Raw genomic sequence first — 26505 nt, 5'->3', positions numbered from 1 at the left:
TTTGGCTAGGTCAGAGCTGGCATTGTTGCACTCAACTAGCACTATGGCACAAGTACTGGTACCTGTGTGGGGTGGGGTTCAAATGTCAGCCTGCAGAAGGTGGGTCCCTGCAGCAGCTCTGCCTTAGGTCAGCCCTGGCTGAGCAGAAACTGCACCTTCAGGGTGGGTACCCATTTCATTGTCATTGAATTCTGTATTTTACCTCACCCTGGCCATTAACAGGCATGCGTAATATCCACATATAACTGCATATATAATAAATGTAATAAATGCATCCTCTACTTCCTTTTTAGTCAGAACATGTCCCTAATCAATCACTTGGGTTTCACCTCAAAAACTGTTCTTAGAGAGATACTGTAATGCCTTCTAAATAATAACACTTCCTAAATACACATTACTAGTATATTTAGGGGATGATGGAACAGAATATGGAATTTACAAGTGGAAGGTATTACAACATTGATGTCAGATTTGTGACGTCTTTTTTTCTCTGTTTGCTGTTAAAACACTTCTCTGTAGATCCTTACAGGAAATAATGGCCTCTGTGGAACCAAAGGGGAAACATTAGTGATGACCCTACAGACTTCTTCAGGTGCATACTACATGGAGACAGACACACAGGCAAGACAGAGTTGAGAAAGAACTGATTCAGCCTGTACTCCAGCTATTATCACCTCCAAGATCTCCCACTTACTGCTTACTATGTTAAAAAGATGACAGTGGAAACAGTTTTCCTCAGGATCCTGCAACACAGAATTTGACTCCATAGCCAAACTCATCAGTAGTGATTTAACATTAAACCAAAAGCATGATTGCTCTTCTGGAACAATGCTGTACTCTGGAAGCTATATCCTGAAAGTAGCATAATTTCCACCCTGTCATATCCATGCAATTGAGGAACTATCTCTTTTCTTTATCTAATTCAAATACTGAGTCTTTGATTCCAAACATAAGGATTTTCTTGGTTACTATTTGGCAATCAGGCTGAACACTTGATATTTACTTAGATTTTCTCATGCCCTTTTTCTCAGGAGAAAAAAAATCATTCCAGAGAATCAGAGAACTGTAAAGGTATGGATCATCATCTTGGAGAAACTGGTCTTACAGAGGTCATAAGAATCACAAATGATGTTGTGGAAGGAATGCCTAGGGATCTGTCATTGGCCGTGTCAGTGCAAAAGCATCAAGCGGTACTTGCAGATAGAAGGTTCAGATAAAAGATAAGGTTTCAGGTAAAACCACACAACATGCTGTTCTGCTGACCAGCTCTTTGCCATGGCATGTGGATTCAAGAAGTACAGGTGGGTTCAAGGGGAGACCAGAAAGTTTGTGAAAGAGAAGCAGAAGGGTTACTAAATAACCAGACACTATCCCTGCCTTGGGCAGTCCCTCCAGATGGCTGGAGGCTGGGAGAGGATTCAGGGAGTGTATCATGAAATGCTCTCTAACCCTTAAATCCTCGGGTATCCCCCTTTTGGCCACATTTGGAGACACCATTGGATAGGACTGGCTCCGTTCTGAGCCAGCAGACACAGTCATACGTGTTCGTGTTCTGTGTGTCCCTAACAAAAGGGACAAACTGAGTCTTGTTATGCATAGGACATTATTCTCCCATAGTATTAATGAGCAAGAAGTATTTTGAAAAATTTGAGAATACAGACTTTTAATGCATGGCATACACAAAATCCACCTTTATTCTGCTATTTCAACAAAGAATAAGCTCTCCTAATAATAACTTCAAAGTAGAGGTGTGGATACCAGAATGCAGCTTTTCAACTCTTTTAATGACCAGCTTTTAAAAAATGCCTTCCCACAAAGAGCAGGGGAATTCCAAGATGTTAAAAGGCAAAAAACTTATAATCACGAGTTTCAATTGGGGAAATTCCCTTTGGACTGGACACCGATGAAAAGTCTTTTAAACATCGCGTTATAATGCAGCTGCGGCAACAATTACCTACGAATACCTTAAACATGGTTTTTTGGGGTACTTGCTTTAAAATTACTCTCATTCAAGAGCACAGGCGGAAATACTTCGTTCGGAATTTTAGGAGGGGTTTTGTTTTCCCGGCTGGCTGGTGATACTTTGATCCAGTGCTGATGAATGCCGCGATGATGCTTTTATTCCGTTGCCTGCGCGTTCCCTCAGGGACGTCCGGCGGGCTTCCAGGGTTCCACGAGCCGAGCCGAGCCGGGCCGAGCCGAGCCGACCCGGGCCGAGTCTCACCGTCAGTGTCATTGCCACTGTCACAGTCGCCCCCTCAGCAAAGCCCCGCCTTCCCCTCGCGCCCTCCGTGACGCGTCTCGGCGCGGCGGCCGCGGGGCTCGCGCATGCGCAGCGCCGGTGCCGGACCGTGACGGTGCGGGAGCGGCGCGCGCCTGCGCGGGGTGTGCGCGTGCCCCGGAAGCGCTCCGGCGGAGGCTGCGGCTGCGGCGGGGCCCTGCACGCGGACAGCTCCCCCCGGCCCGCGCCGCTCCCGCCATGTCCCGCGGCTCCAGCGCCGGCTTCGACCGGCACATCACCATCTTCTCGCCCGAGGGCCGCCTCTACCAAGTCGGTGCGTGTCCGGCCGCGGCGCCGCCGCCGAACTGCCCCGTCACGGGCCCGGCCTGCCCGCGCTCCCCGCCGAGCGGGGCCGCGGCCGGCGGCCTGTGCGGAGGGGCGGACGCGGCGCCTGTCGCGGCTCGGGAGTCCCGGCTCCCGCCTGGCCTGGTGCCGCCGTGTGTGGGGGAAGCCTGGTGGGAGCGTGGAGCGGCGGCGGTCCCGGTCGTGCCGGCGTGGGGACCCGGGAGGGGATGAGATAAGGAAACCTCGGGCCAGGATGGCTCTCTCGAGTGTCCCCCGCCGCCGGGAGGGCCTGCTCCGAGCCCCCGGTGTTCCATCTCCCATGCTTGGACACCAAAGCTGCCGCTCTCCAGAGGCTGTTCAGTCTCCCTTTAGTGTTTCTTTCAGTGAATCTTGCCAAGCCTCGGAGCGCTGCGTTTTGGGATCTGAGAGCTGTGATAGCTCTTGGAAATGGGATTTGAACAGCTCAACCCTGCATGCCGGAGTGACAGAGTCAGTTCTTGGGTGTAACTCATGCACTTTCTTGTTACACCTGAATGCCGCTTGTTCCATGGCCTGTGAGATAGCAGCAACCATCCTTTGTTTTCAGGTTTCTTGGAATAACCTGAAGCCAAGCTTCAGCTTCTTCTGTAAGCCACTGGTTCTGTTATTCCTATTTTTGCAGTGCACCAGATTGTACAGAAGCACATCCTGGTGCCCTTGTGCGGGATACAGCCAGCTCACAGTGTGCCAGGACAGTAGTTGGGGAGTGCCCCGGAGGAGCCTCTCAACAGGGACACATGAACTGTTCTGCAGCATCATCCTGATGCTGCCTCCCCCAGCTGCAGCGCCTTCACTGCACATTCACTGCATGTTATGTCCATAAATCCCTCTGTTCTCCAGAAAGGAGCTTGCTGGGGTCAGATTGCATTAATTGCCCGTGGCAGCCACGTAGTTTTTTTGTGACTGCCCTTGAGTTTTTCTCAGGAAGAAGCCTGTATGGATTAGGCCTCATGGACAGGTGGCCCAGTCTTGAGCAGTCCCTTCTGCAAGGAAGAATTAGGAAGGTGCCTGTACTAGATACCTACATGTGAATACTGTCGTGTATCTGGAGCATTTATAATGTTTATTTGTCCCTTATATGTAGGGATGGTAGGGACAGTGCTTCCTCACACAGGGTTTCAGTGGTGCTGTGGCAGAGGATTCCTGGGCTTCCACCTTCAGCTGCCACCAAAACAGGCTGGTTGGTCCTCATCACTTCCCACTGTCTGTCACAGTGCTGTTGTTGGGAATGGTTTCTGCATTCTGTAGCAGAGAGGAAACTGAGCCTTGGTTTTCTGCCTCTGGGGTGTATTTAGCCAGTAGGTTGATGTATGAGAAATGTGTGGTACCTCCATACCTTTTAATAGTGTCTTAGAAACAAGTATCTGCATGTGTATTTGAGAGCTTCTGCACACAGCCTGAAGCTGTCTTAAAGCTATTTTAAGTACCTATGTGCTATAGGAAGAAAAATATGTAGATGTTAACTTCAAGCAAGCATGAGCTCACTTCATCACAGCCAGGCTGGTAACTTGGGCATGGTGCCACATGGGTGTCCCTGTTTGCCAGCATCTAGCCACAGCATGGGCAGAAATCTCATGTTTGCTTGCAATCAAATGTCCACATCTAGGTGGTTTTGATTTGTCTTTGTCTCTTTGCTGGATTAAGGTTAGCTAGGGGCTGTCAAGGATGGGCAACATGTGTTGCTCTAAGATTGCCTTAAAACTTGAGTTTTTTCTGGAATTTGGCAGTGTGGGAGCAGAGATTTCCAGCGTAGTGATATTGGACTGAAATGCCTATACTTCGTCTTAGGTCTGTCTTCTGCTTCCAAAGCTCAGAAAACTCGTGTGCCTTTGATCTCATATTAGAAAACTTAACAGTTTTGTGGTTAAAATCCCTCAAAACATCAGTGTCCTCTTGCTACCTATTAATTTCAGTCTTCAAAGGTGATGTTTCTTCTCAGTGGAGTTTTGGGAGAAAAGAAAAATTACTACAGTAAAATTTCTGGCTGTTGCCATGTATTCAGGGAACAGAAAGGGACTGCTCTTTCCAGAGGGAATGTCTGCAGTGCTGCTGAAATACTTACATAGCAGTAAACAGTGTTAAAACAGCACTAGGAACTCGGATTTGTTACATTGTAAGAGCCACTTCACCTTTTGGCTTGTTTCCTTGAAAACTGAGCAGTGGAGGTGGGAATCGGGGACTGCAGTTTCTCAAGCCTGGTTGTTGGGAGTTGTGAGCAAAACCCAGTTTGTGATAGGCATCGATCCCTGCTGCCACCTCAGTGTCACAGAAGCACAGAGTGGCTGACATTAGGTGGGCCCTCTGGAGATTGTCTGGCCCCAAGCCCTGCCCACGGAGGCCCACCCAGAGCTGGGTGCCCAGGAGTGTTTCAGGTGGGTTTTACTGGCAGCCTGTTCCAGAGCTCAGTCACCATCACAGTAAAACATGTGTTAGGTGTTTGGGTGGAGCCTCCTGTTTCAGTTTGTTCCAGTCACCTCTGACTTTCAGTTTGGTCCTGTCACTGGCATCAGTGCAGAAAGGCTGGCTCTGTCCCTCTGCTTTGCACCCTGCCTTCAGGGGGCTGTACAGACAAACAGACAAGAGGTGCAGAGCCTGTGCTCGGGCTTTGGGCATTGCCCTTTTGCAGGCAGTGCTGGCTCCTGCCTTCTGGGCTTTGTGCTCTGCTGCAGGCTGGCACTCATCATCCCAGGGGGCACAGCTGTGCAGGGGGAGAGGAGAGGGGGAACATCCCTTATGGCACATTGGGTAACCAGTAAACAGGGAAATAGTAAATGCTGAAATAAATAAATAAATAGTAAATGCTCTGATGTCTGAGAGTAGTAAATACAGTGCCATAAATACACCACAGTGAGCCCTTCCCTAGCAATGACTCTGCAGATTGAGCATTAATGTGCAAGGTTTGAGGGTTTTTTTCATCTTCAGATTATTACTCCTCTGTTGTGCAATCTCTTCTATAGGTCTGAGTGCAGCTTTTAAAATAGCCAAGTTTCTTGCTCCCATTATTTTAGGATAGTTTTAGCAATTTACTATGCTGTTTGTAGACGTGTTCTAAATTCTGGGTTCACATGCATGGCTAACACAAAAACTCACCTACATTTAGCTGCTGTGTGAAACTTACCACTCCACCAGATATTAGGAATTTCTGAATGTTTATCAAATATTGCCAGGTTCTTAAAGTTCTTGTGCCTAAGGCTTTTGAAAGCATCAGTCAGGAGAAATTTATTTCATGGATAATTTCATGACTGTTACTTTAGTGTTTGCTTCTTAATCCATTGTACTTACATGAACAACACTTTAACTTGCATCTGTGTAGCTTTCACTATAAAAAGTGAAGAAAAGCATTGCAGTGTTTGAATGTCAAGTCAGAAAATATGATAGTTAAAACCTGTCTCCTGTGTTATCTTACCACTTTTCATCTATATCAATAAAAAATTTGAAAAGACACATCCTTTAAAATACTAAAATTCATGTCAAGAATTCTGTAAGAATTTATGGTTACTGTAGATTAAAGTTGGACAATTTTGGTCAAGTTCAGAACAGCATTTTTGTTCTAAAACTTATTCTGTTGCTGTTAAGCTTGAACTGAACAAAAAGTCAAGTTAGAGGAAGCATTTGAAGGAAGCAGTGACAGTGGTTTTGTGAAGAGAGTCAATGCACATTGTACTAAAGAGCTTAAGGACACAAAGTGTTGCACAAGTATTAAAGTATTAAAAGGCCAGAAATCATTGAGATTTGTGTGGTGGGGGAAATTGTTACTAGTGTCTCTGACACAAGTCTTTTATTAACATTTGTATCTTTTTCTAGAATATGCATTTAAGGCCATAAACCAAGGTGGACTTACATCTGTAGCTGTTCGTGGGAAGGACTCTGCAGTAATTGTAACACAGAAGAAAGTACCTGTAAGTAGTCTGGTTTTGAGGGGAGGGCTGGAAGGAGAGGAGAAAAAAAGATGCAGTGAGACTCAGCAATATTGATATTATTCTTATTAGCACTGACATAAATTGCTATTTGAACTGAATATATAATTATCATTCTGCTTATTACAAGTTCTAGCTCCATGTAGTGCTCAACTGTACATTTTCTCACTAAGTAGTGCTATATTGGTTTTCTCTGTAGTTGTTGAAGGGATAAATCTAAAATATAAGTTGACCCTGCTGTATTGGGCATGCATTCATTGCTCTGGCTTGTAAAGGCTGAGCTGTCCACAAGCAGTTCCCTGATTCTTTGAATTTCTGCTGAGAAAACCAGTAGCACATAGAGCATGCTTTTCATAGGTTTTTGAGAGTGTTTCAGCTCAGTGGTGATGTACTGTTGAAAAAGGGGGGAAATTCTTTTATGTTTGAAGGGCAGCATGCAATAGGAGAGCAAGCTTTTGTATGTGGGTTCTCAGAGGGAAAAGGACTGTGATGTTGATCATGTTCTTCTTGTTCACCTTCTCCAGATCTGTGGTTTTATTCTTCCCTGTTCTCCAATTTCTTCCGTTGCATTCCTACAGCAGTAAAAATTGGGAAGCCTGAAAGACAGTTTGTGGCTGTTATGGGTCCTTTTGGGCTCTGCTGTAAAAAAAAAGAGGATTCAGGGTTTGGGGGTTTTTTGTTTGGTTGGTTTTTTTTACTTCGAGGACAGTGTTTGCTATTGCATTATTTCTGTTTCCTCTTTAGGACAAGTTACTGGATTCCAACACAGTGACTCATTTATTCAAGATTACTGAAAATATTGGTTGTGTGATGACAGGAATGACAGGTATTTAATTCACCAATCTGGTTTTGGAGAACTTACCTAGTTCTCATGGGCATATTTAAAGACAATGTAAAGTTGGACCTGGAATTTATATTCTTAGGCAGTGCTAGAAATAAAGATGGCACATATTCAGTGGAATTAATATTAGTTCTCTTTGTCTAGCTGACAGCAGATCCCAGGTGCAGAGAGCCCGCTATGAGGCTGCTAACTGGAAGTACAAGTATGGATATGACATCCCTGTGGACATGCTGTGTAAAAGGATTGCAGATATTTCTCAGGTCTATACACAGAATGCTGAAATGAGGCCCCTTGGTTGCTGTAAGTACAGTCTATGAGAATGATCTTTACTCTTTCTTCTCTAACTTTGCAAATTCCTATGGAAGAAATTCTCACCCATTTTCAAAATGGGTAACTGAGGGTGTAAGGGGGCTGAGCAGCTGGATGAAAGAGCAGTGTTGTAGGTCTTGAACTGGAGCCCTGATTTTACCACTAACTCAGCATTTGAAATAATGTAGCCTCTCTGGTACTATTTCACCTTAGATTTTGGGGGTCCTGATGTGTTTGCACTGTGCAGTGGTATCTGTGAGCAGGAGATGCTCTTTGTAACTGTGTCTGTTTGTGGTGGCTTGACCCTGGATGGATGCCAAGTGTCTGCAAAAGGCTCTCCATCACTCCTTTCCTCAGCTAGACATAGAGGAGAAAAAATACCATCGAAAGCCTTTGGGTCAAGATAAGGGCAGGGAGGGATCACTCACCAATTACCACCATGGCAAAACAGATCCACCTTGGGGAAATTACCTGAATTATTAACAAGCAAAACCAAATCTTCAAAACACTTGCCCCCTACCTCCTTCACAGATTTAACTTTAGTCCTGGTTCTCTACCTCTCCCACAGTGGCACAGGGAGATAGGAAGGGGGTCTGTGGTCAGTACATAGTACATTGTTTTTCTGCTGCTACATCTTCCTCAGGGGGAGGACTCCTCACACTCCTCCTGTGCTCCAGTGTGTCTCCCACAGGAGACAGTGCTCCAGGAACTTCTCCAAAGTGAGTCCTTCTCACAGGCTGCAGTTCTTCACAAACTGCTCCAGCAAGGAGCCCACCTTATGTGGCGTGCAGTCCTGCAGGAACAGGCTGCTCCAGTGTGGGCTCCTTTCTCCACAGCACCACTGGTCCTGCCAGAAGCCTATCCCAGGACAGGCTCCACATGTGGCCACAGCCTCCTCCAGGCATCCACATGCTCCAGTGTGGGCTCCTCCAGGGGCTGCAGGTGGATGTCTGTCCACCATGGGTGTCCATGGGCTGCAGGGCCACAGCTGCCTCACACCACAGGCTGCAGGGGAGTCTCAGCTCTGGCAGCTCCTTCCCTCCATCATTTGCCTCAGTGCCTGCAAAGTTGTTCCTCTCACGTATTCTCACTCCTCTCTTCTCTGTCTGCAATTTCCTTCTTTTTTTTTTTTCTTTCTTGAATATGTTATCCCAGAGGCACTACCACCACTGTGGATGGGCTTGGCCTGAGCCAGCAGCAGGCTGCTCTTGGAGCCAGCTGCCTTGGGCTCCTTTGGACACAGGGGAAGCTTCTGGCAGCTTCTCACAGCAGCCAGCCCTGCAGCCCTCTCACTACCAAAACCTTGCCATGCAAGCCCAGTGCACTGTGTCTGGGTAAACAGCAGTGTAAAAGAGAGAGATGGAGAGTGCAGGTATCTTTGTGCAGGTTTTGTGGCTTTTTTATCTAAGTAGTATGTATAGGACAGATTTACAAAATTTTTTCTCCTAACTTAGCTATTGTATATATAATGTAGAGGAAAAAGTGTCTAAAATATTTCCCTTGCAAATATTTCTACATGTCTTGTTTTATAACAGCAAATGCAGCTTAAAAAGAAATTGTGTGTTGAGTCATTTTTTGTAGATGTTCCTGGTCATCTCTGTGTTCTGGGCTTGGTTCTGACTTGTGTTTTCTTTTGTGTTTGGCCGTAAGCAAATTATAAACAAACTGTTAGGCTGTTCAGGAACTGAGGTAAAACACTTAACAGGTTTCCTCAATTACTTTTTCATTAAACATTCTGTCTGAGTTTCTTTTTCATTGGTTGGGTTTTAGGTTTTGTTTTTTTTTTAAGGAGAATAGTTTCAGAATTGATGAATCACTTCTCGTAATCATAGTAGGCACTAAGACTTCTCACTAAAGAGGCAACATTCAGAGTTGCACCACAGTTTCCATGATGGGGCAATTCTCCTCTGCTTGTGTGCTTGTAATTTTCAGGAAAGATTGTTTCTGTCTTCCGTTGGCATTTCCCATGCCTTGATACTGCTGGAAATTCCTTTTTAAAAATACATGAATAAAAATGCATTTTTCTTTTCTTCACTTAGTCTTTTTGAAAATATGAGGGGACTTTTTTCTCTGTTTTAGTAATAGCTGCTCAGAAGTTTATCATCTATAACTAGTAGTTAAAAGTTACGCAAGTGTAAAGTGAAAATAATTGAAAACCATGACCTTGTTCTGTTTTGGGTTTTTATTGCAAGTATTGGTTTTGACTTTTTTTTTAATATGCATATTGAGACAATGCAGCTGTAAATCAAGAAATGAGGGTGAACACATGGATGTCAGTGATGTGGTCAGTTTGTGTTCCTTGAAAACTGTCCAGCTTCACAATACTTAGTCAGATGATATTCAAGGACTCAGTTATGTCCTGATATTTCCACTTTTCATTTCAGATTTTTTTTTAATTTAAAGATGAAAAGGTATGTAATGCACTGTTTTTCAAGGTTACAAACAAGAAATCTAAATTTCTTTTTAATATTTCCATTCATTTCAGTATGTTTGTAAAGTTGCTTTCTAGTAAAAGCACATGGTAATTGAAATATTGTTTACACATTTGTGTCACATAACACAGGATGTGAGCTGTGGCTTGGTAAACTTTCTATCAGGATAAAACTTTTGTATTTCCTGACTTTGTGGTTCTCTACATACTGGGCATGGCAAAAATGTTTGTATGTTCAATGAGAATGCCTTCTTTGGGAATGACAGAAAAATAGTTTCTGCTGAACTGGGCTGTACACCTGGTAAGGAGATGCTGGCAAGAAATGGCAAATTAGAGATAAAAAGGAAATCACAGCTCCCGGTATGGGACTGATTCCCAAAGATGTACTGCTGTGCATGCATGTTTTGTCACAGAGAGGACTACCCATTCTGCTCTTCAGTTGAATTAAATTGCTAAAATGGGGAAAATAAATCAATTAACAAATTTTCTCTTCCAGGTATGATTTTGATTGGTATTGATGAGGAGCACGGCCCTCAGGTATACAAGTGTGACCCAGCAGGTTACTATTGTGGATTCAAGGCCACAGCTGCAGGAGTTAAACAGACAGAGTCAACCAGTTTCCTTGAAAAGAAAGTAAAGAAGAAATTTGATTGGACATATGAACAAACAGTAGAGGTAGGCCAGCAGAAGGAAATTAAAATTTGTTTAAAGTATTTTTAATGAATATGCTGCATGTAGGCTTGCAATGCAGAGAAATGTTGTTAGGCATTTCCTCTTTCCCTACAGTTCTGTATTGCTGCCAGAGCAAATACAGCTGTTCCAACCAGAAAATCATTTGAAGCTATTCTGCAAGTATTTGAATGGTCATCTAATCTGCTTTTTTTGCTTTATGTTAGCTGAAGCAGATTCTGTAATTGTAGCACTCCCACTGTAGCTGGTGTTTGGTAACTACAGTGCTTGATTTTAGGGATACCAGTATGACTTGACTTTTAGTGACATTTAAAATAATCTTCATATTAGAAGGTATTTCAAACAGTATCTTTGCATGATAGAAGGTTTTGGTTTTGTTGTGTCTTTTTCTGCTATGAAAACATGTCCCTTTGCTTTTTGTAGATTGGGCTTTTAGGGAGGGGACTGGAGAGGGGCTGTATTCTGTAGCAAGGGGAAACTATTTGGAATTTCTAAGCTGAGATTTTGAAGTGAGAGGAAGTAACTTTAAACCAGAAGGAAGGATAGTTGTTAATGCTATGGCTATTAAGAGAAAAAAAAAAAGAGAGAAATTTGTGCTTTCTTTCTAATGACGGGGTTTTTTTCATCTTTCAGACAGCAATAACATGCCTGTCTACTGTACTATCCATTGATTTCAAACCTTCAGAAATAGAAGTTGGTGTAGTCACAGTGGAAAATCCTAAGTTCAGGTAAGCAATCAGTGTTGATAAAACTTGGTGTGTTTCTCTGATTATGTGCAATTAGTTTTACCTTCTTGTGTAATTGTAAATTAAGAAAAAGAGATAAATTTAAGAGATTGAAGTTTTGAAGGGCTTTTTACTTGCAACTCTTCAAAATGTGTAGGGGTAGAAAACATTGTGTAAAAAGAATAATGCAGTTTTAAAATGTGTGACATGGTTAAGGGATTTAGCAGAGAAAAGTGATCTCTTTCATGTCTTAAAAGGGTATGTCTTTCTGTGATGATTGAAATGTAGTTACATCTGGTCTAGACATGTTTTCGTGCTTAGATGCATAAAAATTTTTCATAGTAATGGTATCTGGAGTCCACTTCCAAATCAGTCATACTAACTAATGCAGTAAAGTCTGGTTTATATTATGGAATATTTACAAGACCCTTAAATTCTTTATTCTTTTTCTAAAATGAATCTTTAAATTATTCATGCTTATCTTTTATTTATTAGGATTTCTTAACATCTAAAATATGTAGTTAATAGATTATGGACTTGTACAGTTTGAAAAACTGTATTTAAATTGGGTAAGATTAAAAGATCATGGATTTAAAAAATCACTGGTGATTTGAAAATGGCTGAACTATCTACTTTGTGAGTACTCTGCAGTCCCATCTAGCATGAGAGCAAGGCACCTGCAATTTCTTCCCTCCTCCATTATTGCCTGCAGCACACTGTGTGCACCAGGATCACCTGGGCAGTGCATCAAGGCAGTGCCTGGGAGTCTTTCCTGAAGGGCAGGAATGTTTCACGTGGGATACAGTGTACTTGGCAGCCTGCTCACAGCACACTGTATAGCTGCAGGAGTGTGCATGAAATGTGGGAGAAATACTTGGGGGAGTTTTTATAATGCAAAAAGAGCCCTCCAGGTATGGCTTACCTAAAATTTAGGTAAATCTGGCTTGCTGCAGAGGGATTCAGTTATTTCTGCTTTAGTCTTTAATTGAGGGGGTTTTTGAGTTTTTTATTTGAAAAGAAGAGAGGAAAAAAGTAAAATTGGGAACAAAGGCTGCTGTTACTTTAGTCTAACTACTTGGGAAGTGGGGACTGAAGAGAGTCTTCAAACCTTTGGGTCCTACAGGTTCAGTCCTTTAAGTGCTTCCTTCCTAATGTTTTTAAGGTGGACATGATGATGGTGGGTGGTTTTGTATTTGGTGGTGTGTGCTGAGGACACCAGAGCAGCACAGTGTTTGTGAGAGAGCACACAGGAGCTGCATGAGCCCTTTTCTCCTGCCACTCAAGGGATCAAGCTGCCTTCTCACTAGGTCTCAACTTGCAAATGCATTACTCAATTACCTGTTACTTTTCTGTCATTTGTTATCTCCTTGCTCTCTAGTGCCTTTCATTCTTCCTTTATTTTTCAAGAGAATTGGGATGTCAGCCTGTGGCACTGGCAGCAAGGCTTTAAAGGGCAGAAAGATGCATTGCTGTAAAACTTATTTGTATGGATATTAGGTTGTAATATTGGAGCTTAAGGGGAAGAATCATTTAAGCTATTTAAGATTTCTTTTTGTTCTTTCAGGATCCTTACAGAAGCAGAGATTGATGTGCACCTTGTAGCTCTGGCAGAGAGAGACTAATTAGCATTCCCATTTCCATTGTCTGTGCTTCTGGCCAGGATGTTTGGTGAAAAGAAAACACTTAATAATGGTTTTAGATTATGGGTGGGAAACAGTGTTCACTATATGATGTATTTTACTCTGTACAAATAAAACAGAGGTTTTTGAAATTCTTGGTGTCTCCTTTCAATGTTATTTTTTAAACTTCCAATTCTGTGAAATTGTCATCAAAATGCTTGATGACTTTTAGTGTTTCTGTGGTAATTGCCTGCCTTTTAATTGTATTTTAAGAGAAATTTTATGCTCTGAGCTGTATTTTCCATCTGAGCTATTTGGCTCTTTGCGTAAAGTTAAAATCAGTTTTTCTGTTGTGTGTGTGTCTTGAGATAATTCCTTCATTCATGTTTGTTCTCTCCATGGCCTGATGTTGAAAGCCTTACAACATTACTGGTTTCATTGTGGGGAAGTTAGGAAGACCTTATTTGCTCAGGTTTATATGACGATATAGGGCAAAAGCAGAAGGAAGAAGCTTGAACTGTGAGTCTGAGTCCAGTCCTTTGGACTGATTTATTTGCAGTGCAAGTAGTGGATTTAAGAGATGTCTTCTATAATTAAACAGCTCTGAAGCTGACATTTATTTAGGGAAAATACTCTATGTGTAGTGTACTTTGGGATTTTGGCTTAGTCACCTACCAGGTTTTGAGGCTCTGGGCAGTGTTGGGACTAGAGAAGGCCGAGAGACCAAGTCCTTGAACAGGAAAGTCTCTGGGGAGCAATTCCTTCAGAGGTTTTGGGTTTGGAGGTGAGACTGCAAAAACTTGAAGGTGAAAAAAAACCCTTTTTGTTTTACTTCAATTGAAGAGGTTTCAGCCTCAGCAGTAAACAGGGAAATGATGAAGTTGTGAGGGAGGAGGCACTGAGGAGAAGGGGGAGATTACCAGGCAGTTTTAGTTGTTGCACACAAATCTCCTTGAAAGAATGCCAAGTTAATGCAGCATAACTCCTTACCTTCATTCTCTGCTGTGCACTTCTCATACTGGCTTTAATTATTCCAAAATTCTCTTTGATTTTTTTTCAAGACATTTGGGAAAAGCCTCGTAAGTTGTCAGAAACTGAGATTGGTTAATTTTTTTCTTCATGCTTTACAATTAAAGCCCTTGGATATCTGTTTTTCAAGTTCATTGTAGTAAAGAAGCTGCAGTTCACTGTTTGGTGGCTTCAATAAAGGATAATGCTAACCCTATGCGATAACTGAGTTGGGGATAATCAGATGTATAGTGAATTGTGGAGCTCACAAAGCTTCTTGAATTTCTGTTCATGCCTCCACATTTCAGCTTCCCTCATGTCAGATAGTTTAGTGTAGATAAGATAAGCACCTCTGCTTCTGGTTTTGGGTTGGTTATCTGAGAATTCTGTGTGGGTTTGTGCAACAATCAGCACATTTGTGCAGCTAATGGCACATTTAGAAAGGTCTGTGTTATTTCAGCTGCCAGCGATAGCTCAGTTTCTGAAAACCCCTAGGGCCTTTCTTCCCAATACTTCAGTTGTACAACAACCTGGAATTTGAGTAGGCTTGGGTCATTATTTAGTCTGCCACAAAATATCATCCATTGATGGTTTGTTCTTGATCAGCTTTAATAATGTATGGAAAACATCACTAATGACTTCTTGAACAAAAATTAATGGGAAGATGGCAATCAGGGACCCATATGACTAGAGCACATTTCCATAGTATTCAGTACCCAAATTCCCAGCAAGTCCTTTAATTCTAAAGTTTGGAGCTTGTATGGGATTGTATAACTCAGGTGGTGGTTCTGAGAGCAGTGGGTGTTTGTTCATACCTTGTTTTGCAATGCAGCAGAGCATCCCATCTTGTATTCAGAGATGATGAAATAAGCTGTCTACAATATATTAACTGTGAACGTTGCCTATTTTTTATAAAGGCAATGGTGAATGTTGCCTTTTTTATGACATTTTTGCTAGTATTTTTCCTTGTAGAGAAAATTCGTGGTTCTTTTTTTCTTATTAATAATGGGGATTTTTCTTTTATAGTCAAAGCTTTTTGCTTCTGAAGATAAGGCAGCAATGCAGGTGGGTTACCTGACCGAATGGGAAACCCCCATGTATTACACATAACACATAATTACATTCTTCACACCCTGGAGCAAGTATCACCTGCAGCCAGGCTGTACAGCTGTGGCTGGTGCTGAGCTGTGGCTAGCATCACCTGCTGTTCCAAACCTGGCACTCCAAAAGAAGCTGGAGTATGTGTGGTACAACCCTGGTGCTTCCTTTGTGTAGAGCTTATAAAGAGTGAGGCCAGACTTGGGATTGCTCCATGTGTTTGTGGTTTGTTGTGCCAGTGCTGAAGACTTGCAGATGCAGTTACAGTGTGAATGCACAAGTAGTTAAACAGGAATAGGATTGAGTTTTATTTGCATACCAGACCCACACTGGTGCTGCTTATACTGACTCTGCACTGCCTTGTAACTGTCCACATGACATTACCAGTGCCCTTTATCTCTGGTGTAGTGTAAGGATGCAAGTGCCAAGTACATGCAGTCAGCTTAGGTAAATCAGTGTTTATTAACTCTGGATTTCTGATGATTTTCCTCCCTCCATGCAAATGGAGCCCCCAAGACAGTAATGGTATGTGTTATAAACAGAAGTAGCTCAATGGGGAGCCAGTTGCTCACCCATCCCATGATGTGTTTACTTAGCTGTGTGCTGGACATTTTGTCCAGAAGGGTCCTGTGAGAGACAGTATGGAAAGCTTTACTGAAATCCAGAAGGATTAGATCAGCTGGCTTCCCCTGATCAGCTGGGTGGGTTAGCTTGTCATAAATGGAAATCAGGTTTGATAAGCAGGACTTTCCCTTCACAGAGCTGTGCTGGCTGGGACTGATGACCACATTCTTTAGGTGCTCAAAGGCATTTTCCCATTTTACTAATTAGCTTCCTGAGCAGCCTGAAGTCTGCTCTCCTCGTGCCTAGAGCTGAAGTTTTGCTGGCACTTTTCCTCCTGTCAGCGCAGATTTTAGACTCGATCGCCTCGTGGTCACTGTGGCCAATCTCCACTCACCAGAGCCTCTCTTTACACACAGCAATCCTGGTAAGGCAGGCAGTAGTGAGCTTCTGTAGGATTTCAGGTGCATCTTAAGAGCAATACGTGCTACTGTGTAATGCACAATGTTTGGCTGTACCTTTTCACTGTAAAGCTGATAACAGTCTGAGGGCAAGGGTAGATGGGGAGTTCAGATAGGGCCAGTACATACAGACAGATCACAGCAATTTTAATACATGGAATTATATGCAGCATTCTTTTTTACCTTCTCTGTCCTGTTTTGCATTAAATCAATGTCCAGGTTTACCAAATAAGAAGTATTTTGGTTCAGCACACATTGTTGGAAGTAAGATCAAAGAACTATAGCTGTCATTTTCTAGCATCTGAAGAAAAAGAAGTACATAACTTTCCCATTTTTCTCCCTGGCACACAAGCAAAGCCTGCTATTTTGAGTTTTGTAAAACAGTAGCCTTACTGGGTCATGAGATCAAGTTTTGTGAAGAACATCCATAGCAGTATTTATGTTTTCTTCTAGGAAAAAAAAGCTACCAGGGTAATAATGGTAGGGACATTGCTTTTCATTTTATAATCAGTGAATTTTTGCTTTTTCAGATGGGAAATTTTTTAACTGTCACAACTTGTTCCAGCCAGTTCTTGCTGGTAACACTTTGTTCTGTTCTGTTGTTTTGCTGTAACCCAAACTACTTGGAAACAATGCAAGACATCCTGTAGTTCAGGATCTGTTGGAACAGTAAAGCTCTCATGCCCAAACTAAAACAAGGATCATCACATGCTTATGCAAAGCTGTTTAAAATAGTCTGGACTGTGTTTATTGTGGTTCTCATATTTTAGAAAACCCCATGAAACATTTTAACCAGTCCTTTGTAGTATATCTATATGGATAAACTTGCATTTTTAAGTGATTGACAAACTCCTCAGTTATTTGCAGTATTTGCTCCTCTTCACTAAGATGTTCTTAGCATACTCATCTTTTCTGTAGTAATGGTCTTACTCACATCATCATCTTCCATGAAAATTCTGTGCTGCAGTGTTAAATATGGTAACTCTTAGGTACTTCACTATAAACCTGATGAATAAGTCGAGCCAGCATATCACTAAATCAAAATCCAGCTAACTGCTTGGCAGAACTGAGTCATCTTCCAAGTAGTGTGTGTTTTTGGGGATAATGTTTTTCTCCTGGTTCTTTTTAGAACCTGCCAGCTGTGGCTGAGCTTCCTGGCACTGCAGATGCATTTCATGGCTGTCTCCTACCTGTCATTGGGGCTTACTGATACATTCATTGGACCACAAGCCTCTGGAATGAAGTTTTCTCTCTGAGCCTCTAGCAGGATAGTATGCAGTGCAGATTAGCATACACAAGCCAAGACTTCCATTTTTTGCCAGCAAATTGTGTTTGTTTCCTCCTCCAGAAAACTGATTCTTGTGACACCCAGTGGCATGAAGAGTTGTGAACATAAGGTATTTAAACCTTTCTGAGATTCCTTAGGCTAGAAAGCAACCCTCCCTCAAATTAGAGAGTCAAATTTACCAGCTGATGGAGAAAAACAGCATGAATGTGCACGGACCAGGATTGCATGAGCAGGAGTAGGGATGCCACTCATTGCCATCTGATGTTGCTGTGATGTTTGCAGGTGTGCTCAGTCTCCCTGGGTTTTTTCCTGGCCCCTCCTTCAGCAAGCAGCGGTGCTTATTTGTATTTGTAAAGAGCCATTCTCTTTATTTAATTGATGGAAAACATTGGGTTCTTTTTGTTCAGTTCTCTGTTGCATAAGTGACCTGAGTCATCTTACTCTGGGTCCAAACCGGCTGTAGTGCAGGTGTAAAAGAGGGGAGAGGGAAATGGGATTGCACTGCCTCTGCTTTGATGCACTGTGAAACCACAGCCTTCATCACCAAATAGCAGGAGTTTCCATAGCTCATTATCCCCTTGGCTAGTCTTTGGTTTAAACCTGTATGATGACACCTGGCTCACCAGGGCTGTGTTTGCCTTGGTCAGCAGCTGACTCGAGCCTTTGCTTGGGCAGCATCAGGACTGCTCCCATCTCCTCTGAGGAAGGTTTCTTTGGGGACAGTGCTCTTATAGCAGCTCGTCCTCAGTTCCTCTGTTCCTGTCACCACTGCATAGCCCAGCAATTTCCAGGGCTACCCAGAAACCTGATATGGAAACTTATGTTTAAAAAAGCCAAACCAGCAAAACCCAGCCAGAACAGCAGCTCGGTGTGGACACTGGTTTAACCTATTGCTGGTGCTGCAATAGTAGTGCCAGCACAGGGGGCAGTGCAGCACAGGATCCAGAGGGAGGGGCTGGTTAAACTGGTGGCACACCTGACAGAAGTGACAGTCAAAATCCTCCCTTGTAAGCAAATATTTTCCTCAGGGAAAGACGGGATAATTAGTTGTCATAATCCATGGAAACCTCCTTCATAGGCTCTAACTGCAGGCTGGTGTGCTGGGCTAGGCAGGGGCGTCTCTCTGGGCAGTGCACCGTGAGGTCTTTTAGGAACCCAGAACTTTCAACAAGGTATCAAGAGAACCTGCAGCAAGTTGGCGGCCAGAGGGGACAGCAGCTGCCTTGCATTGGGTTTTAGCACAAGTGGGATGGGCAGCCTTTCCTTCTTTTCCTTTTCTGTCTCTTAAACCACTTGTAGCCTTGCATACCTTTAGGGCACTGTGAAGAAATTTATTTGCATTGAATGTTAGCCTAGTTTCAGTTAACAGTATTTGGAAATGCCTGCTGACAGAAAAAAAACACAAAAAACGTTTCTCATCTAAGGATGTGGTGAACCTTGAAAATCGGCTACCAGGTTAGCTTAGTTACTCACTGCCCCTGAAGGTAGCAGGAAGCAGGCTGAGGATTGCTGGAGCCAAGCTGCTAGCAGAAAGGATGGGAGAGAAAGGAGGACTGTTAGTGGTGACCAGGAAGGCTGCCTGACTTGCCACAAGGTCGTGGCAAGCTGCCCAAAACCTCAGTCTCCAGTGGATTTTTTCAGTCTGTAGCTCCTGATTTCTTCACCTGGTTGGTGTCTGCACACGTGAAATGTTTGTTGAATACTTGTTAGGAGATTAGGTGATGATGTTCCCCATTCCTATCTCCAGGAGAAGTTTCCATTACTAACCTGTCTTACCTAGTAACAAAGCAAGTAAATAAAGTACTAAATAGTGTAGAATTTGCTTTGGAAGTGCAGAAATAGTTATATCCCATGGGTGACAAGAGTACTTACAAGGAAGTAATTTTGTAAACTTTTTTCCTACTTTGAGTACTTTGCACTGACACCTACGTCTTTCTCACTCCAACGCAGGAAGCAGACATGGGCTCATGGGCTCTTGTGTAGGTAGCTCATCAGGGGACATCTGTGTAAAGTGCATTCGTAGTCCATAGGTTCAAAGTCAGAGGTTACAGTACAGAGATGGGCTGCAAAATAAGTCTGGAGGGAGAAGAAAAAACCAGACCCAGATGGTGTGAATGTTCTGGCATGCAGGTGAGGAAAAGAGAACGGAGTTGTCAAAAAAAGGAAGATAACAAAACAAATTAATGATAAGTAGCAGTACAAGTGGTCTGTATCACAGGAATGAAGTAGCAAAGGTCAGTCTCAAGAGGGGAATTTAGTTACTAATAGAGAAAAAGAGAATAGATTGGATTTTCCTGCTCACTGATGCCGGACATATTGATAAATAAAAGCATGTGCAATGAGTTCAGCAGGAGAAACTGCTTCTGTTGATGAAGTGCGTATTTGCAAAATGATGTTACAGTGTTTATTTCAAATACAGATAATAACAAGTGTGTGATGCTTTTCCACTTTGGTGGCAAATCAAAGCACACCAAACAGTACCTGAGCACTTGTGCTTTGTGACAAGAATTGACTTGTGTGGATAGATCCATGCTGTAATCTTGCTCTGCTGGAACTGGAGCTTTCACAAGAACTGGAAAGATTGAGATGTGCTGTGAGTGCAGAGTGGGCAAAGGGCCTTGTTGGAGCCTCTAGGCTCAGGTGCAGGACTTTAGGCTCTTGGTGTTGCCAGGAAAATTAATGCACAAATCAGAGGTTTATGTCCAAAAAGGAGACACAGGAGTTCTTTTACTTTATTTGAAAAAAGGGAGAGGCCATGGGGCATTTCCCTGGGATCTCTCAGATTTTTGGAGGATGCAGCCTCCTTTTTATCCTAATTTCCCAGCCACATTTCCCTTCTCTCTTTCCCCATTGGCTGAGGCACTTGAGAGGTACAGACCTCCCTGATACCGAAGATTTCCCTCTAATGTATAACCCTCCTTTTTAATTTTTAATTCTTATGGAATTTAGGGGTCTTCCCCATTGTTTCTTTCAGCTTTCAATATCCAATTTCATTTATCAGCAAACCTACCGTTTGTTTGTAAATGCAAATATCTTTTTCCATTCATCAATCAGCGGAATCCCTCCCATTGTTTCTTTTATCTCTCAGTGCTAGTTTTATGTACCGGCAGACTCACAGCTCGTTTGTAAAGACAAACCCGTCATTCCTCTCAGTGTGAGCAGGCGAGGGCACAGCCCCAGGGTCAGAAACAGCTGCCTTCAGTCACTGCTGGGTGCCCTCTGGGCTGGCACTGGCAGCCCTGGCACTGCAAGCTGACCCCGCGCAGGGAGCCCATCTGGGCTCAAAGGCTCATCCCTCTGCTGCAAAGGGATCCTGCGAAAGGATCAGCGTCTGTCTGGCCCGGCTCGCCGGCTCACCGCACAGCGGCATGGGCTGCAGGGCTTGTGGAGAGGGATAAGATCTTGAGGAAGCAGGGAGGGGTGGCACCCAGCGAGCACAGGCTGCTGTTTCACCATCCTGTCGGAGTGCAGAGAGCACACCCTGCCTTTGGTTGTGCCGCACGCTGTGGGTTGCTACGGCTATGTTGTGCTGGTATTTGAAACATTTTCAGATGGATCGTCTCCTAGGAGAATAAACAGCTGCCTTTTGCCAACACCACGCACATGGCAGGCTCAGCGCACTCTCCAGCACTGAAGTGCAATCCTCCAGATGGTCCTTTAGCCCCATTCACAGCCACACAAAGAGCCTGAAACTCCTTAAGCGTGTGTGCTTCGCTCAGTTTGCACAAAATGGGCGTTTGAAAGGGCTGCATTCAACAGCTGTGGCTGCTGCCTGGAATTACTCCAGCTGCTGAAAGGCTCCAGCTCCCTCCCTCCGGTCTTCACAAATACAGTGGAGCTGCTGAGACAGGTTAGTTGTGCTGGCTAGAGCGTTGTTTTCTGCTCTTCCACAAAGTTCTGACTCGGATTTACCTTCAGGTCTGTTGGAAATAAATAAATAAAATACAGCACAACTCTTAAAGTACATCAAGGCTGAAAGATAGGCATTTAACACAACTAATATTTACAGAAACCGTGATCAAAACCCGGGCACTCAGTTTTGCACATCTGTTGATTTTTAGAGCTGGGAAAGAAAGCAGCCTTGTCCTCAGTAGGCAGGGTCATGTGAGGATAGCTCGCAGAAAGGAAGCCAGCCCAAGCACTGCTGTGCTCTCACGAGCTTTCTGCCACAGGCTGTGGGAGAGGACTCAGCACAGCATTAAATATAGTTGCAGCAGAACCTGCCTGGCTAGTTCCTCCTGGATCTGTGCTGTGAAATTTTCATTGTGGGTGCCCTTGCATGGTGCAGTCTCGCTAACGACAGTAATGGTGTGTCCTGCAGCAGGAGGGGCCACAGGGCTCGGTGCTTTGGTAACCCCCCTACAGCTACATCCTCTCGTCTCAGGGGGAGACCTTTGCCACTGTTAACAATGAGAAATATTGCCACCTTTCCTTCTTTCCTCTTCTTAATTATAAATTATGATTATTCCAACAATTTTAACATGATTATGGAGCAGACTCTGCAAACTGAGCAACTTCTATAAACAATTTTCAGTTATCATTAAAAACCTTTCATGCCCACATTTTTGGATCTGAGAGACTAGATCAGTTCTCTTTTTTGGAGACACAAATGATGAGAAATTCTGCTGGAAGTAAATTACAAAATATTGGAATAAGGATAATTTGAAATTTGTTAAATCACTGCTAGTCCTAGTCCCGTCCCCCTCATTTTCCATCTATTTAGGAGTTAATTACTCCTGTAAGGACCCGGGGAGAATCATTTGAAGGTAATTTTCCCCGCCTCAGCGGCTGGGAGCCCACCCTGGCAGGGCAGGGAGAAGCTGGGTTTGTGTTTATGGTGCCGCACCCGGGCAGCGGCTCCACCCCGCAGGGAATTCCCACGGCCGGGAATTGCAGGGCGCGCAATGCCGCCAAACATTCCGCAACCCCCGGGGCCAGCTTGCCTCCAGATCCTGTAAATACAGGAAAATTCTCCACGGCCTTTTCGCAGTCCTTCCCCCTCCGAGGATTTTCTGTGCTGCTGCTTTTCTCCTGCAGCCCAGCCAAGCCGTATCTGCTCAGCGCAGAGAACTATCAAGGCCTTTGCAGCTGCCCGAGACAGTGGTTGTGTTCTCTTTTTTTTTTTTTTTTCCTTTCTTTTCCTTTCTTTCCCTTTTTTTTCCCTTCTTTTTTCTTTTTTTTTTTTCTTTTTTCCTTTTTTTTTTTTTTTTTTTTTTTTTTAAATTTCCTTTTTTCCCCTGCCTAGCAGTGAATAACGGGGTTTCCTCAGACAGGCCTAAGCCGGTCTGGTCCATGCCTTTGCCCCCCGTGGTCGGACGGGCAGTGCCGTCTCTCCACCCGCGGCTCGGACCTATTGCCCTACCCTGCAGGGCAGATAATGGCAAAACTGCCTGGGGACGGTGCCGGCTGAGAGGGACAGGGGGCAGGGGATGGGTTTGTGTGCGTTTGTGCCTCCCGCAGCTCTCAGCATCCCGCCCGCCTTGCGAGGGATTGCCGCAGGCTGCCTGAGGTGGGGAAATGGCCGCAGCCTCAGCGGGAATCTATCTCAGCTACTACCTCAGCAAGAAGGAAAGGCACCAAAACCCCCTCCCGGCTTCCCTGTTCCCAAAGTTCGCCTCCATTCAAAAGCACCGTGTTCAGGCAGTGTCACGGGCTGGGAACCCCCTGTCTTGCACAGTTTCCTTCCGCTTTTCTTCTTCCCGAAACGCGGTGCCTTTGTCATCCCGCAACCACGCGGTGCCCCCTGAGCAGCACAGGGACAGCGCTCGCTGTGAGCTCCATTCATGATCGCCTCTGCAGACTCCCCCTCTGGTGTGAGGAGGAGGAGGAATTCTCCTTTTATCCCTCACCATTCCATCAGGACAACAGACAGTGCCTCTGGGCACAGGCAGCTCGTAAAACCCACAAAATTGCAAATTTTTTGGCCAAAACATTCTTGATTTTAAGCAGACAATGAGCAAGGGAAAACAAACTCAGCATGTAAATGGAAAAGAGGTGCTGTACCACTAGCACTTAACAGCGTTTTTAATTTTAGTAGAAATACAATTTTCACAAAGCGGAAAATCCCTTTAAAACCCACAAAAACCCTCAAGCCTGATGGGATCTGGAGAATTAGGGGCTATGAACACATGGGACTGGAAGCCTCGGTTCCCGTCCCCTGCTTTCAGCAGGACAGGGACCAGGCATTACCAAGGAGTGTGTGAAATAGCTCATTCTAGCAAAGCGCATTTGCCCCTCTTCTGGAGGTCAGGGATTATTTGTTCACTGCTGAAGGGAAGCTGCCTTAGCCACAGAGCCGATTGCCTTCCTCTAGAAATCCCCCTGAGGAGAAGCTGACTAAGCTGAACCAGGGGATGCTGAGGCCATGGCAATATTTTCCTCCATAAGCAGCTGTTGCCACATACAACCGATCAGAGGAAAAAAAGGACAAAAAAGGCAACAACCAACCAACCAAAACAAAAAAAAAAAAAAGGAAGGGAAGGGAAATGTGCCCAGGGAAATGTTATGTTGTGCTGTGTTCAGCTGCAAGGCAAAGCTGGCTGAAAAAATGGGAGGAACGTGCCTTGTTTTCACATAAGGAGTGCAGAGCATCTGTCCTGCAGCTCCCATGGGATTGGTTTTAATCCTTTTTTCCTAAATAACCAATCTGACTTACAGATGTGTGTGTTTTCTGCCCAGGTCCTGCAGGCTTGCTGGAAACATCCTCTAGTGTTTCCTTCTCCAGGCAAATGAGTGGGAGATCCCAGCTGATACTTGGACTAGGAGAAGACGGCTCAGCTCAGCTCATGGACCAAAGCTCCTGTTTCTGCAGTGCTTCAGAGCAGCACAGTGGGGCAGGAGGTTAAATGGGACCAGGGTGGGGAGTGCCCCTGATTGTCACTGACTCCAATCAGCATGTGGCCCTCTGAGGTTGCACACTCAGTGGGACTTGGGTCCCAACAGTGTTTTCCTCTTGATTCACTATGAAAGTGGATGAGAGCGGCCTTAGGACAGTTCATATGAAGCGGAAAATGGCATCATGTGCCCTATTAAGCAGTGAGTGATTTGCCTCTCCCCATCTCAGTGTGGTGGGCACAGGAATATCCTGCTCCTGGCCAGGCAGCTTGGGCCAGCCTGGACTGAGAGCAGTGGAGGACTCTGCCTGCCTGCACTAGGGAAGTGAGAAACTCTTTAATAAGAGCTGTCAGGTGCACTGTGTTTCCTTTGGTCTGGGTGATTCCCCAGAAAACCACAGGTCAGGCCAAAGGAGTGGCCTGGCGCCGGCCCTGGCACAGCTCCCCTGCTGTGTTCTTCCATGGGAGCTGCAACAGCAGCTCCTGCAGCAGCCAGGTAGAAAAGAAAAAAAAAAAGAAAAAGAGAGTGAAGACAGAAAGATGATCCTTCTGGCTGTTCCCAAGCCCAAGAGAAAGTCCTGCCTTATCCCTCGTCTCTTCCTTCCAAACCCAAGAGCAGGAGTTGCAAGTGATCATAGGAAACACTCCACTTTCTGAGAAAAAAGCTCAAATACCTCAAAGCAAGCAAGTAAAAATAAAATAAAAAAAAAATTAAAAAAACAAAACCCCCAAAACAAAGAAAACCAAACAAAACCTCCACCAAAAGCAAGGAAACAAACACTCAAACAACAAAAAACTCCAAACAAACAAAAACATTATCTTTGTGGCACATACATTCACAATGAAATGCAGTACATCCAGCTGGAAATTGCATCAGCTTGATCCAGGTGTAATTTTGCTCTGATGATAGCCATTTCAGGCAGTCTTCAGCTGTACCTCTCTGCCCTGCTCTGCTCTGGCTGTCTGACAATTGCCTTTCCCCATGCTCAGTTTCTGCTCCCAGCCCTGACCCTCACTGGGAAGCTTTCCTGGGTTCTCATAGCTGTTGTGGGCAATTCCACACTGACACCTGATTTTAGTCCTTCAAAGTGGGATCACTCTCCCATTTCAGTATTTGGACTTCCCTCCTCATCTGCCATGCCTGTGTTCAGTTCAGCACACTAACGTTTACAGTGACTTCATAGCACATCCACCCTGCAGCTCTGTGCATCCAAAGGAAATGGAATAGAGAAGGGCATTGGCAGCTCAGCTATGGCACAAAGTGTCCATGAGGCACAAAGATCAGCTTGAGCACCTGCCTTGCTGGCCTAGGGAGAGTGGGGGTGCTGAAGCTCTCCTTGATGAGCAACAGCAAGTCCTGGGAGCTGAGTCACCCAGACACCTACCTGTCAGCAGCAGGTGATGGGGGACATGCCTGCCATCTCCCAGAGGACCCACGTGGGATGGCACGTGCTGCTCACGTTGTAGAGTTCACCTGTGCATGTCACTGAGGAGATGGAAGGTGGCTGTCACACCACAGTCAACATCAGGGAAGGGAGCCCTGCACACAGTGCAGGACAGGTACTTTTACTTTCAGTGCTGGTTTTGTTTATACAGCCAGGGTGGAGGCAGGAACCCCACCAAAACAAGCTTGCCAAAGGAACATTTCATTTGTGGAAGGAACATGGAATTTCCCAAGGTAAGGACAGCAGGTTCAAGTGATTGCATTTCCATCAAGCAGCTGGCACTGTTTACAGTGCCCCACCTCCTCCTCTGCAGCCCTGCCTGCCTGCAGGCTGAGGGCAGCTGTGGCTCAGGGCCAGCCCTGCAGCTCAGTGCCTGTTTGCAGGGTGAGCCTTTGTACTGAACAGAAGCAGCACCCTGCACTGGGACAGCTTTGCTGCTCTGTCTCTCTCCTCCCTGGTGCTGGGTGGCCTCAGAGCCTGCAGGGGACTGAAAATTGATGCTTCTGTTTGCCATGGTAAAGCACTGAGAGCCAGCAACCTCTTCTCATTTTTTCTTCTCATTTCTTCCATTTCAATGGGGCACACGCTTGGCTGTGCAAGTTGCCATTTTCCCTGACAGTTTCTCGTGGCGGCCCCATCTCACAGCACGGCCCACATCTATTTCCCTGGTGTCC

The 26505-nt window shown here is 44.6% G+C and overlaps 1 protein-coding gene across 1 annotated transcript; it reads left to right on the top strand.

Annotated features, from left to right (window-relative positions):
* The first annotated feature begins 2368 nt into the window (after positions 1-2368).
* PSMA6 (proteasome 20S subunit alpha 6) lies at positions 2369-13289 on the top strand. The gene is made up of 7 exons (XM_064714992.1): positions 2369-2555; positions 6410-6504; positions 7267-7348; positions 7508-7663; positions 10600-10778; positions 11427-11521; positions 13083-13289. Exons 1-7 carry the CDS (start codon positions 2480-2482, stop codon positions 13138-13140), a joined length of 741 nt encoding a protein of 246 aa, XP_064571062.1. The 5' UTR covers positions 2369-2479; the 3' UTR covers positions 13141-13289.
* Positions 13290-26505: the final 13216 nt, after the last annotated feature.

The sequence above is a fragment of the Zonotrichia leucophrys genome, chromosome 5 (assembly GCF_028769735.1).
Source record: "Zonotrichia leucophrys gambelii isolate GWCS_2022_RI chromosome 5, RI_Zleu_2.0, whole genome shotgun sequence".
Lineage (NCBI taxonomy): Eukaryota > Metazoa > Chordata > Aves > Passeriformes > Passerellidae > Zonotrichia > Zonotrichia leucophrys.
This window is presented reverse-complemented; position numbering and strand designations above follow the sequence as displayed.

Excerpts from the sequence above, each read along its gene's own strand:
- PSMA6 (XM_064714992.1), top strand. The coding sequence starts at position 2,480 with ATGTCCCGCGGCTCCAGCGCCGGCTTCGACCGGCACATCACCATCTTC. Across the intron at positions 6,505-7,266 it reads TAACACAGAAGAAAGTACCT|GACAAGTTACTGGATTCCAA; the intron begins GTAAGTAGTCTG and ends TTTCCTCTTTAG. Across the intron at positions 11,522-13,082 it reads GTGGAAAATCCTAAGTTCAG|GATCCTTACAGAAGCAGAGA; the intron begins GTAAGCAATCAG and ends TTGTTCTTTCAG.